The sequence below is a fragment of the Acomys minous genome (assembly GCF_964271855.1).
Source record: "Acomys minous genome assembly, chromosome: 17".
In the NCBI taxonomy this organism is placed as follows: Eukaryota; Metazoa; Chordata; class Mammalia; order Rodentia; family Muridae; genus Acomys; species Acomys minous.
Genome location: NC_140500.1, coordinates 31,459,639 through 31,473,310, shown reverse-complemented (window position 1 = coordinate 31,473,310; position 13,672 = coordinate 31,459,639). Strand labels below are relative to the sequence as shown.

Below are 13,672 nucleotides of genomic sequence, written 5' to 3'. Positions count from 1 at the left end.
ACAAAGACATGGAATATTCAGACAGTCGGAGAGCTCAAGGGTCCCCCCAGCAGCAAGCCACTTCCTTCCAACCCAAGCTCGCACCAAACCAGGTACCAGAATGCTAAGGAGAAACCCAGCTTTCCTCTTTGCCACTGTCTGCATTGCTCCGCACACACTGCAGTTCTTGAAACCCAAGTCTAAAGGTGACATGGGGGTCCTTGGGGCTATGTGTGTGTGTGTGTGTGGGCGCGCACGCGCGCGCATGTGCATGTGCATGCGCATGCATGCATGTAGAGTCTTGCTCTGGCATAGTGGGGCTGAAGCAACATTCAGTGTGGAGTCTCTTCAGACTTGCAAAGGACAGAGATGGCTTGAGACAAGTGAGGAAGCTGAGGAGGACGGGAGGAGGAGGCTGGCCTGGTTGATCAGTGGAGGTACTTCCATGCCTCTGTGGGCTAGAAGAACACCAGTGGTTACACCCTCCCTACTCTCCACCCCTTGAGTGATAGAAGGGTTGCTCCTCCTCCTCCTCTGGAAGGCTGTGGGCACCAGCATTGGCTCCCAGATCTAATGCCATCCTTTGTGCTATCAAGTCAAGCCTGGTTGGAAAGTGGTGTAGAGTGGACTGTGAAGGCCTCAGGACCCATTTCCCATCATTCTCCTTGTTGTGCCACCTTGGCCAAGTGGTGTCTCTGGCTACCCTGAGGAAGTCTCTTCTCCACATGGTGAGATGTATGTGAAGCCAAAGGAGTGGGCGTGTTGAATAGGGTATTAGTGGTGTGCCCTTGGATTGCTGGGTGGAAAACCAAATTCAGTTTTGAGTCGAGATGAGAAAAGCTTGCACCCTCCCTGAGTCCTCTCCCGAATGCTCTGGTTCCATCCCAAATGGACCATGTCTCTGCCCCCAACCCCCATAAACTGTCTGCCTGGAGCCGCCATCTAACAACTGTGCTGTGGAGGGGTGCACATTGGCTTTCCCAATAGATCTTTCCTATTCTACCTCTTTATGATCAACTCCTAATGACACAAAGGAAAAATGATTCCTTCTGTGGTACACAGACTCAGCAGGTGTGCAGCTAGTCCTCTGCTGGAGAGATCTGGCACAGAGAGTCTGTTGGCCCAGCCCACCCACCCCTCTGCTTTCATTTGCCTATCAGATCCTCCTATGGGAATAAAGTATTTTAATTTTAATGTTTTAGTTTTAGTTTTTCAAGACAGGGTCTCTCTCTATAGTCCTGGTTGACCTGGAACTTGAGGCTGGCCTCGAACTCACAGAGATTCGCCTGCTTCTACCTCCCTAGTGCTGGGATTAAAGGCATGTGACACTACCCCTGGTGGAAGAAAGCATTTTGACCTCTAAAGGGACCTTGCCTGATATCTAGAGGGTCCAAAGAGTCCCAAGAAAGTAGAAGACAGAAACTACACATGCAGAGGACGAGGCGATGCCTATTTGACATCGGAATTGTGACTTGGTGATCAAAATGCCTCTTTAAACCACACAGGTGCCAGTCCTTCTAGGAGGCAGTGTACTTGGCAGAGGGGTGGTCAAGTTATTTTTTTGAAACCTCACACCCAGCAAAGGGCCCAAAGACACCAGGAATTACAAACTGGAGTTTCGAGCAGATGGTTCAAGTGGGAGACTGTTAAGGAGGCTGAGGAGGTGACACAGTGGAGGATGATGGCTGAGGGAGATGAGCTTGCCCACTCTCTCTCAGCCCAGAGAGGGAATGAAGGATCATGGGCCAAGATGGTAGATAAGTTTTGGTACAATCCCAGCTAGGCTTTCTTCCTACAACAGCTCCAAAGTTAGAGAGTTACATGGAATGAAGGAGGGATTAGTCTGTGTGGGGACAGGAGAGTGGGGCACACAGGCCTGTCTATGGAAGTGTGTCAGGGACAGCCTCCTTGATGGCTCCATGGTGATGCAGACAGAAGGGTGAGAAAGAAGCTGAGCGGGTTTTTATTCTAGAATGTGCGTGCTAAGCTGAGGGCCTGGCTCCAGGGTGACCTTAGAGGAGCGTGGGTGCTCGGGAATGCCACATAAAAGAGGCGAACCAGGATGAATAAAGAATTGAGCTTGTGTCCTGGAGCCAGATCCCTAGTGGTCAGAACTCAGGGCAACACAAGGCATCACCAACAAGGGCAGCTCCATGGGAACACCTGGTGACTGTGCTTCAAGATGGGAGGTGCCAAGCAAGGCCAGGGTTGGGCTGATGGAACAGAGAAGAAGGAAAAGCCAGCTGACCATGGGTCACTCATAAAGGAGGGCCATCTGCTCTGAAGGGAAATCCTGGCCATGACTTCCCAGTGACTCAGACACCATCAGCTCAGGTGTGCCTCTGCCTCATCTGGGCTCACTCTGTGCCAGTGGGAGAACACTATTGGGCCTCCTGGTTATCCCGCATGGCGGGGTGTGTGTCTGTGTTAAGAGGCCAGAACTGAGGCTCCGTGTACTTTGATAAGGTTTGTATGGAGGCAGATAGAAAATATAGATGGAATCTTTTGGTGCCTGAGGCCATGGAGAGGTCCAGCAAAGACCTAGACAGAGCCAGAGACCAGATGCCCTAGATCAGAGGCAATGGTATGGGCAGATGTGCTTGGCAGATGAGAAAAAGAAAAAGAAAACCAACCCAACCAACCAACCCAAAGAGCCAAGGCAACTGGCAGAAGGAGGTCAGAGTCCCAAGCTACCTCTCAGATAAGACAAGGACACTAAGGTTAGACCAGCTCTTTTGGGACTAGCTGGCACCCAGGCAAGATGTGTGTGTCCTGTTATTTTCTACGTGAGATCAGCTGGACAGAACAGGAATCTTGTCTCTTCCAGGAAGGGGTCAGGACTTTGCATGCTCCCCCCTCTGTGGGGGAAGGGCTTGTGAGGCAGCTGATATGCTCAATGCACCAGGGAGGGACACAGGTGATCATGAAGGGCTGTGGTTTCCTCGGTACTCTGCCATTCCGGCCTGTGACATCTGACTTGCAGTGACTGCGTGGCTCACATGACCCCTCTTGTGTTGAGCCCCCACTGTGACTGACTCCCGAGAGGCTTCTATACTTTGACCCACAAAATAACCTTTTGACTGACCAGAAGACCTTAGTCATTGAACTTTGACCCTTTCCCGCATGGGCCAAGCTTTTCCTGAAAAGGTAAGAGGCTAGAGTGAGGGCTACTGCTGTACCTCTCTTGGTGATGGCCTCTCTCTGGCCTCAGGTGCTGAGGGGGACTGGGACCCTTTGGATTCTAGAACCTTTTTGACTATGGTGTGACCCTTTGATGGACTCAGACCTATTGAATGCTTATAATCCTAATGACCCCCTGACCCCCAACTAACCCCAAGACTGCCTGAGAATTCTTGACCAATGGCACTGCCTCCAGTGTCTGTGGTCCTTTAGCCCCTGGGCCTCACAGTGACCCCTGTCCCCCCATGTTCTCTGGAACCCCGGCCCCTGCCCGCCTGCCCGCCCAGGAGCTGGCGTTGGCGGTGCCAGCGGAGGCGGTAAGGAGTCACACTCACGCCCAGCTGCAGCAGGAGGAAGGCTGGTCGGAGAGGAAAGAGCATTGGATAACGACACGCGACTAGGGCTAGAGAGACTGGCTACGTCCTGGCTCTGGCTGGTGACGGAGGACTGTCTCCGCAGGGCCCCCTGGAAGGAGGCCCCGCTCTTGAAAGTATTGACTACTTCAATCTGCAACGGAGGAGAGAACGAGACAAGTTGCGAGAAGAAACGAACACCACAGCTACACAACTGACGAGTGCAACATCACACAACAGCCGCAGCCATGGCGACAAGGACAACACCACTTAAAACAAAAATACCAGACACACTCCAAGGTTCGGAAAGATGTCTGCTCAGCTCTGAGCCCATCTGTAGGCCCCCTGGGATCCCAAACAGGGGTGGGAGGTAGGGGGAGTGGGGTGTGACCTCTTCCTTCAGTAGTGGCTCAGGGCCTGGGGTGGAGGTGGCATCAGAATGTTAGAGTGGCTTTAGGCATAAAGCCAGAGTGACGTGGTGAGACCTTGGAATGGACAGATCTTGGGCCAAGGTCTAATTTTTTATTTTTTATTTTTATTTATTTTTATTTTTTATTAGCTAGGTTATCTTCCTTGGGAAAGTCTTGTTTCTTTTCCTTAAGGAAGGGCTATGCTGTCCATGCAGTGGAAGTGTAACAACAGTGTTCAGAGAAGGCAGGCTTAGAGTCACCCACACCTACCCAGGATTATAATCATCAGGGGACCACAGCCCCCTTTTCCTCCTTAGATGCGAGACCAGTGTGGGCAATGCTACCTACGCCAGCCCTCATAGGAAACAGGGGTTGCCAAGGTCCTGGTCACAGCAAGAGAGTCCAGGCCTATGTGAGGCAGCTGTGAGTCTAAAACCCATTCCCCTAAATGCCACTGGGCAGAACAGGGGCGTCATACCTTCTCTCGGGGGCTGTATAAGTCAATGAGTCTCTGAGATGTAAGGAACTCCAATGGAGCTGTTTGTTGCAGACCATGGGGATGAAGTGGTTGGGTTGTGCATCACTTGCACGGAGGAATCTGAGGGTGATGCTCCGTAGGTGTCTTTCTGGGCAAGAGATCTCTTTCTCTGTTTCCTACAGCACATTCATAAACTATACCTGCCCCAGGCATGTGGGGTTTGGGACAGCACGGAATGTGCATGTGTGTGGCCTTCCTGCACCATCATGTACCACACATGGTGGCCACATAATGTCTGTTCTAGGGAAGAAGCCTGCTTCTGGCTGGGTAGGCACTGTGCACTGTGGTATCCTTATGTGTAAGCTTGACCTGCACACGTACCTCTGTATATGGGGATTTTAACCTTTGTTCCGCATCTAGGCGGAGTCAAGGGCAGTGCCTGGAGACCCTCACAGAGGCAGAGAGAATGTGCGCTGTCTGTAAAGTGGCTGCTGCTTCTCGGCTGACAGTTTCCCTCCACTATTGTCTGCTCCTCTTGGTATCTACTCCAGCCGCAATAGAACCCTCACTCACCTAAGCCCTCATAGCCACCCCTGTCCTTTCAGGGGATCCCTCTGGAAAACCACGGTGGGTGAGACTCATGCCATCCCCCTAGCTGGGCTGAGAAGGTAACGATCTTCCTGAGGCCACACTCTGTTTCTGTAGCAGAAGTGTGTGTATGTGTGTATGTGTGTGTGTGTGTGTACACGTGTGCACACACACATGGCTGGAGGGACAGTAAGGGCCCTTTTGAGACCATACGATGGGCATGGGGTTCATTCATTGAGCCCCACCCAGGCTCCTATGGCCACACATCAGAGTGTGAGGGTGCACTGGAACACACTGGCCCCACCCCCAAGTCTGGCCCAGCCCTAGGAGCTCCCCATACCTGTGTCTGGATCCGATTTAGGCCCCGGAACCACAGGATCTGGCCACGTCGAAGCTCCCGTTCCGCGTGGTCGATCTCCTCCACGTCCTCATTTAGCTCCTCCTCAGGGATCTCCTCCTTCTGCGTGAGCCGGCCTGCTTCCTTCAGGAACTTGAGCCTGCTCGTAGGGATGGTGGCGATGACCTGCAAGGGACGGACCCGGCCAAGGTCAGGACCGAGGACTCTCCTCCCAGTCCCTGAGTCCCTCCTTTGCTGCCTGTTTCCCTCGTCACATGAAAGCTTCATTTTTAACCTTCTACCAGTTCCAGCTCAACTGTTGTGTTTTTTTGTGTGTATGGGGGATTTTTTCTGGTCTTAGTTTTTTGAGACAGGGTTTCCCTGTGTAGCCTTGGCTGTCTTAGACTTGCTTTGTAGACCAGGCTGGCCTTGAATACAGTGATCTGCCTGCCTCTGCCTCCTAAGTGCTGGGATTAAAGGTGTGCACCACCATGCCCGGCTCAACTGTTATTTCTTATTAATAGCCTTTTTACTCTACCCACTTATTGGACATAAAGGACAGAGTGGACCAACTTGGCCTTGAGGAACTGGCCACTGTGACTTGGAATACCCCAGGCCATATTGGTCATGTGATCCAGGACAAGTCATGTGGTCCTGCTGAGCACTGGGCTCCTGTGGATAAGGCTGAGGTAGCTTAGGAGTTGTGAGGACATGGGCAGGTACTGTGTACATGATGCAGAGCCTTCGGTGGGCGGCCATCAGTCTTGGACCTGGAGGCCATATATGTGTGGGATGCACTCATTTTTCTTCTTCCCCAGAGGGTTTGTTCCCCAGACTAAAGCCTGAGAGTCAGGCACCAGGGGCCCCTTACATGTGGGAGGACAGGCAAGGGCTGGGCTGTATGCTCGGGCCCCCTAGGAGTTCACAGTCAGTGCTGGTTACTCTTGAGTTTGTTCCCCTGGATGCTGAGGGACCCCTCAGGATGCAGGACCTAGGGTGCCCAAGAAATAGGGAAAGGGTCCTAATCTAACTTAGTTCTTAATGCTCCAAAGAAGTGCCGAAGGCCATTTGGATGGATCTGAACTTTATCTTTGAGCTAACAGTTGCCTCTGCAATCTCTAAACATAATCTTAGCCAAAGGCTGGGAAGTGATTCCATTGTAATTCCTGTCTCTCTCTCTGGATTTTTGAGACAGGGTCTTACTATATAGTCCAGGCTGGCCTCAAACTAGTGGGAAACCTCCTGCCTCAGCCTCTCAGGTGCTGGGGTTACAGGCGATAATCACGAGACCTAGTTGCCATTGTACGAGCATTTTCTCTACCATCTCCTCTTCCTTTTCCTTTTAGTTTTTATTCCTTGTGACAGGGTCTGGATATGTGCCCTACACTGCCTTTAAATATGCTATTCTCCTGCCTCAACCATCCGAGTGCTGGGATTGAAAATACGTGACACCATACCTGGCTTACCAGTGTGGTTCCTTACACTAGCCTGGGGACAACCCGAAGAAGAGAATCATCTTAGGCTTTTGATGAGTCCACTCACTGCCTAGATGCCTGGCCACCTTGGGACTAGTACTTTAGCTCAGTTGAATGACAAAGACACATCTCCTGTGTAGTTTCCTGAGTCAGAAGACTGAAATTTCAAGCTATTAGCAGTGTGTGTGTGTGTGTGTGTGTGTGTGTGTGTGTGTGTGTATGCACTTGTATGTGCATGCACATGTACATGTATGCCTAGAACTTGGGTAGATGTAGAGAATGAAGCAGGTGGGAGAATGTTGTAGGGTCAGCGATGGAGTGGCTAGCAGAGAGCACCTTCAAGTTAGGAGATCCCTAGGTAGTCACAGGCCCGCCTCAAGTCACACTGTAATATGGCAGATGTGTGTGTGTCCCTGCTTGGTGCCATCAGGTCACTACCCCAGGAAACCACTAGATGATCCACTTTTAGCATGTTGGTATCAGGTTCTGGGCTGTGGAAGGCTTGAGCACCTAGGTACCCTTTGATAGCATCATGATCCTTACAGTAAGTTTTTTTTTTCCATAAGCTTCTACTTTTGGCAAGTTGTGCCAGTAATTAACAGCATTGTCTTTGGGCATACATTTAAGTTAAAACAAACTGCCGCAATTTAAAAAAGAAAACACCACCAGCAGAGAAATACAGATAAAAGAGTGTTAGTTGGTACCCATGTGACCTGCATTTGGAGCCTTGGACCAACTCCACCGCTCTGGAGCCCAGTGTTGGCGATGGCCTCTCCTGGCATGCACAGTAGGAACGTTACATCCAGGGCCAGGCCTGTTGATCTTCCTCTTCCCTAATTCAACAGTCCCCCTTCCCTGCCACACACCTGGCCCCAGACGAGCTCTCCCAGGCCGATGAAGATGCACCACATCCACTGGTCCAGCTGGAGTGGGGAGCAGCTGAAGGGCTTCCCGCCAAACTGCACGATCACTATCTGCAGGTCAGAGATTGGAGGGACAGACACGGAGATGGCACAAGGGCTGGGGAGCCACCGCCTTGCCCAGCCCAGGTTACGTGGGGGCTGGGTACCTGGATGGCAAAAGTGCCAAGAACGATGGTGCAGAAGATGGGGTTCCGGAAGATTCCGTCAAAGACATTGCGCTCGCCGTGGATCTTACGGGCGTTGATCTCGTTGAAAAGCTGCATCATGACGAAGGTGTTGAAGATGATGGTGTAGTGCTCTGAGGGCGGTGAGTGCAGCGGTGCGTTCCTCCCACTGTCGATCTGGAACATCTTCTCACCTGCCAAGCCAGAGGGCGGGACCAGGCTGAGGTGGGGGAATGGGGCAGAGTCTGGCCTGTGGTTCCTGTTGAGTGACCAATCCTTTCTCTAGAGCAGCAGTTCTCAGCCTGTGGGTTGTGACCCTTGGGGGGATTATTGAGTGACCTTTTTTTTTTAAACAGGGGTTGCAAATCAGATATTCTGCATATCAGATATTTACATTACAATGCATAACAGTAGCAAAACTACAGTTATGAAGTAGCAACAAAATATCTTCCTGGTTGGTGGGTCACCACAACATGAGGAACTACATTAAGTGGGTCACAGTGTTAGAGAGGTTGAGAAGCGCTGGGCTAGAGGATAAATGGCTTGGTACTTGTCACCTTTTCTGTGGATATCTGAAAAAGGTGGCATGCCAGCGACATTACAGACTGACATTCCTTATAAAGGGAAAATGCAAATTCTTGAGGCAAGCCACTATAGCTTAAGCAAACATGGCCTGGGGACCCATGAATTTGAGGCCTGGTGCCCAGACTATGGTGCTGTGGGAAGGTAGTGGAGCAGGGGACTCATGGACCCCAAGCTGCCCTTGAACTCACTATGTAACCAAGGATGACCTTGAACTCACTATGTAACCAAGGATGACCTTGAACTCCTGCTCCTCCTGCCTTTGCTTCCTGAGTGCTAGGATTACAGGCAGGTACCACCATACCCTGTTTCTATGGTGCTTAGGATAGAACCAAGGACTTGAGGCACACTGAACAATGGTGCTACCACATTCCTAACCCTTAAGGGAGGTGGCGGAACCGGTAAGGGGTGGAGCCTGGTGGGAGGTTTCAGGCCATTAAGGGTATTCCCTTAAAGGGAGCTGTGGTGCCTATGTCCACACCTTTCTCTGCGTCCTGGCCGTGAGGCGAGCAGTTTTTCTTTACCGTGTGCCCCTGCCTTGTCACTGGCCCCAGCCTAGTCATCTGAATATGACCTCCCAGGTGAAGAGTCCAAATGAACCCTTCCTCTAAGTTAATTATCTCAAGGACTTTATGTTAATGAAGGAACACTGACTAAGGCCCAGACAGAGAGGCACTTAGCTCTGAGTGGCTGGGGAGCTAGCCCTCAGTGGAGGGTATGGGAAAAGAACTCAGCAGTCCAACAAGGAAGTCTAAATTCCTCATAAAGACACTTTCTTGGGGCAAGGAGAAGTTGCCAGAAGGCATCAGGGAAGGGGCACGTTGCTCGGCCCAGAGCCTTGGCTCTCAGAGCTTTCATCAGTTCTGGAGGCTGTTGCCCTGAGTGGTGTATGCTAACACTACAGCTGGCTTTAAGGCCAGGCAGCCTGGGACAGGGCATGCCTGCTTCTGGCTCCCTGTGTGCGGTAATCTACATTTTCCTCCTGTGCCTCGGTTTCCCCAGGAGCAAAACAGGATGGCATGTGTAAAGCCAGATGTTGGATGTGGGCCATGGTGTGCCCAAAAGTTGGTGACCTGGCCACAGAGGGGTGAGTACTGGGGTGCTCACCCACAAAGAGTAGGGTGAAGATGAGGGTGAGCTGGTAGACGGCATGGCCTAGGATGTTCTTCATCATGGTCCGTGAGATGAGAGGCTTGTTGCGGCCGTAAGGTTTCCTCAGGAGCAGAGTCTCGGTGGGTGGCTCTGTGGCCAGTGCCAGGGAGGCAAACGTGTCCATGATGAGGTTCACCCAAAGCATCTGCACAGCCTTGAGAGGGGAGTCCTACGACAGTGGCAGAAAGAGGATTGTCACAGAGTATGGGATGGATGGGCACACTGCAGGTTTTCATTACAGGATCCAGGCTGCCCAGGTTTTGGTGCCTTGAGCATGTGTGTGCCAGGTTCTTGAAGCTTCTATGGAGAACACTATAAATTGTTCACCTCAGTCCTGGACCCACGGGCTCAGTGGCCACAAATCCCTGATTTCTGGTAGACTCAGCCACATCCTTGCCTACACCTACACCCACCCTCTTAACTCCCTGCTGCCTCTGCCGCTCAGTCTCAGGGGCTCAAGGCTCGCCTGTCCTGGAGACAATGTCCCTGGCCTCTGCTCTCAGTTCCACCCGGCTTCTCATCATCTTATAGCTCAAAGGATTTTATAACTACGACTCCAGGAGAGATGCTCTACCATGACAGCAGGTCTGTCAGCAGGCAAAACGGGGAGCTAATAGAGAGGTTATCACGATCACCATGCCAGTGTGGATGCCTTTGGGTCCGCTCTCCGGGGTCCAGGCTGGAGAGAGCACGCCCTGTGTACACTAACCGAAGGAGCTGATTCATGTGTCCTTCACTTCTCACAGGGGCAGGCCTTGATCACAGTAGCAGGAGGTGGCCTCACCCAGCACCTTCTGCCCCTCACTATTGGCTCTACCCTTGGTCATCTTGTGGCCCACGGAACACCTCTCCAAGGAAGCCTCCTCCCCACTCTGAAAGCTTGAGGGCTTCCTGTCTGTCTGCCTTCCCTGTGCTTCCGTGGCTGTTCCTGCCATCTCACTCCTGCCTGTAGGACCGAGGCTCTGGGATTTCTCCTGCCATTCCACACTATCTGATTTCAGGAACCTCAGGCTCAGGTGTGCAATTTTCCCACCAAAGTCTGCATGGCCCTGCTCAGTCAGGGATGTTGGGCCAACTGATCCTTGTCTCTCTCTGAACCTGTTTTTTTTTTTTTTACTGGCATCCATCCAGTCTCTCAGAAGCTGTTGTGGCAATGTCTCTAAGTTACCACTAGAGGGAGCTTTTCACCCACAGTCCAGGTGAGAGGCCCCCTTAGCAGACAGGGAACCCCCAAACCACTTCTCATGGCTTGGGTGGCACAAAGTTAATACTGTAGTGGCCACGGGCATCGCTGTGATGGCGGTCACAGCAGAGGGGAGCAGTGTCCTATGGGCCATGTGGCTCTTGGCGATGGCTGCACATTGGACTTTGGGTTTCCTTGTGGGTAGGGGCTTGTAAGAAGATGGTGACTGGGGGCAGTCAGCCCTCTCAGATCCCCTCAGAATTGAAGCCACTCTCCTTCTCCAGACCAGAAAGCAGACTGGGAGATGTGGTCTGGCTATTGTGTCAGGAGACATCAGGAGTGGAGTGGTTGCTCGCCCGCCCGTTCTCTCCTCCGAGGCTGTCTCTGCCTCTGTGAAATGGTACTTTCTCCACCTAGCTCTGCCTGCCTCAGCGAGCAGACCTCACTGTCTCCTCTCTCCCACTCAGGGTCTCTCCTAATTTACTCCACTCCAGAGCGAAGGGCCTACGGAGCATGGCTGGCTCTGGGTCCTCAGCTGACCAACTGATCTCCCTTGGGCCTGCACTGCCTCTGCCCCAGCTTCTTCTGCCAGCCCCTGGAGCAAGGGTCGAGCTGGTGCAGGTGGCGAGATATGAGGTCTCTGATACCCCTCATTTCTGGGGCCACCTGAGTCCCACTACCTGGCTAGGCCCGATTTCTCAACTGCATCGGGCTGGTGGCTACAAGAAGGACTGACAGAGTCTGTTCTTGGGAGGCATGCCATGACGTGCATCCATCCTCAGTGTGGTGATCCCAACAACACAGGATGTCCTGGAGGCTGGAGACTGCCCTTTCCCAGCCTTCGGTATGACTCTCCCAGGACCCACCTGTGTAATGCAGGCACCTGTGAAGGCCACGATCACAGCCACCACGTTGACAGTCAGCTGGAACTGCAGGAATTTGGATATGCTGTCATAGACATTACGGCCCCACATCACTGCCTTGACGATGCTGCTGAAGTTGTCGTCCGTCAGGATGATGTCTGAGGCCTCCTTGGCCACATCAGTGCCTGCGATGCCCTGTGGGGACAGGGACAGGAGCCTGGTGGGGCAGCCGGAGAGGTGAGTAGCTCCATCTGGTCATTCGTACCTCTACACACACAGCCATAGTCCTGTGCACCTCATCGCTGATCCAAAGAAACCAGCACAGTCAGACTGCACACACACACACACACACACGCACACGCACATGCACACACACACATGTGTATATGCATACAAACATGTACATATATACAGGTATACATGTGCACACACAGCCATAGTCCTGTGCACCTCATCGCTGATCCAAAGACACCAGCACAGTCAGACTGCGCACACACACACACACACACACACACACACACACACACACGCACACACGTGTATATGCATACAAACATGTACATATATACAGGTATACATGTGCACACACAGCCATAGTCCTGTGCACCTCATCGCTGATCCAAAGAAACCAGCACAGTCAGACTGCACACACACACACACACACACACACACACACACACACACACACATACACACACACACACACACACACACGCGCACACACGTGTATATGCATACAAACATGTACATATATACAGGTATGCATGTGCACACACAGCCACCCCTCTGAGGCCAACTTTCTCCCTGGGAAGCCTGGCCTTGCCCTATTCCTCCTTGACCTGTAAGCACCCAGCAGGAGAGGGCTGGCCCTAGCAGGACATTGCCTGCCCCCTCCAGGAAGACCTCTGAGGCTAGGCTAGGGCTCAAAAGCTTTGTTTGCATAGGAGGACAGGATGGGGGTGGTGGTGCAGGATGGCTAATGTTAAGTGTACATAGGGAATCCCACAACCCAGTTTGAAGTTGCCATCCTCGCCTTTGAGACCCAATCAGACACCACCTGAAGCCCTCTTCGAGATACTCTTACCATTGCGAAGCCCACATCTGCCTTCTTGAGAGCAGGCCCGTCGTTGGTCCCGTCCCCTGTCACAGCCACCACCTGCCGCTGCTCAGTGTGTGTGCTGTCGATGATGCCTAGTGGGTAAGAGGTTGTGCTCAGGGCCCCAGAGCCAAGAAACAATCCCCTAGCTGTTCGTCCCAAGACGCAGGAAGAGTTCTCTGCATCTACAGTACCTTCTACCTGGGAACTCCTCCCACACACAGGGAGGCCATGGCTGTGCCATTTGCTGGGGATGCTGCCCCAATGGCCTTGACCTTTCTCTGTACACACACAGTCAGACTGTACTGTAATTGGTGAAAAAGAGGTTGAACACAACCACATCTGCCCCTCATGCCATCACTGTAGCTGTTGGTTTCCTTGTCCAGGTGTAGGGATTGCCCTGTCTGTGCCAGGCACACAGCAACAGCTTGTGGGGGCAGGGGACAAGTTTCCAGATTTGGGGCACCATTTCTTCTAACTACCCCGGCACAAAGCACACTTTCCATGCCTGGCTCCTCAGGAGTTACCCTGGCTTGTCTCACTGGCGGGCGGCCAGTCCACATGCTACTGTCCCAGGCTCTGCCTGCTTGGACTTCCGCCCCTGGAGCTGGCAGGCCAGTCTTTGACTCTTTTGGTTCCTTGACCAGCACTGGGCACCCACAAGGCAAGGAACTCACAAGGCCCTACACTGGGTAGTTCCCCAAGGGCCTCCCTGTGGTCACATCTCCATCCTGTCTTTCCTGGCCTCTCAGCAGCTGGCCTCACAGTGGACCACTGTGTGGGCTTCCCTCCCATCTTCCTGTATACCTCTCACCCCTGGGATGCTACTCCCCCAACCTATCTCCTTGGCCTCTAATGGTTTTACTTCTGCCTTCATTCATGTAGGTGCCCCGGGTTCTGGGAACTTCC

At 52.5% G+C, this 13,672-nt stretch overlaps 1 protein-coding gene across 11 annotated transcripts in view; it reads right to left on the bottom strand.

Moving 5' to 3' along the window:
• The window catches only part of ATP2B2 (ATPase plasma membrane Ca2+ transporting 2), a 298,195-nt gene that overhangs the window by 7,792 nt on the left and 276,731 nt on the right, over positions 1–13,672 (bottom strand). For 6 of the 11 annotated variants that reach the window (XM_084766141.1, XM_084766146.1, XM_084766147.1 and 3 more), the window contains 6 exons: positions 12,752–12,858; positions 11,671–11,862; positions 9,577–9,790; positions 7,870–8,081; positions 7,667–7,774; positions 5,329–5,511 (listed from right to left, as the gene is read on the bottom strand). In XM_084766141.1, the coding sequence (XP_084622267.1) occupies positions 5,329–5,511; positions 7,667–7,774; positions 7,870–8,081; positions 9,577–9,790; positions 11,671–11,862; positions 12,752–12,858 (1,016 nt within the window). Of the gene's footprint in view, positions 1–3,490; positions 3,667–5,328; positions 5,512–7,666; positions 7,775–7,869; positions 8,082–9,576; positions 9,791–11,670; positions 11,863–12,751; positions 12,859–13,672 lie in introns of all 11 variants that reach the window. The other 5 variants (XM_084766148.1, XM_084766151.1, XM_084766142.1 and 2 more) reach the window with 2 other exon arrangements.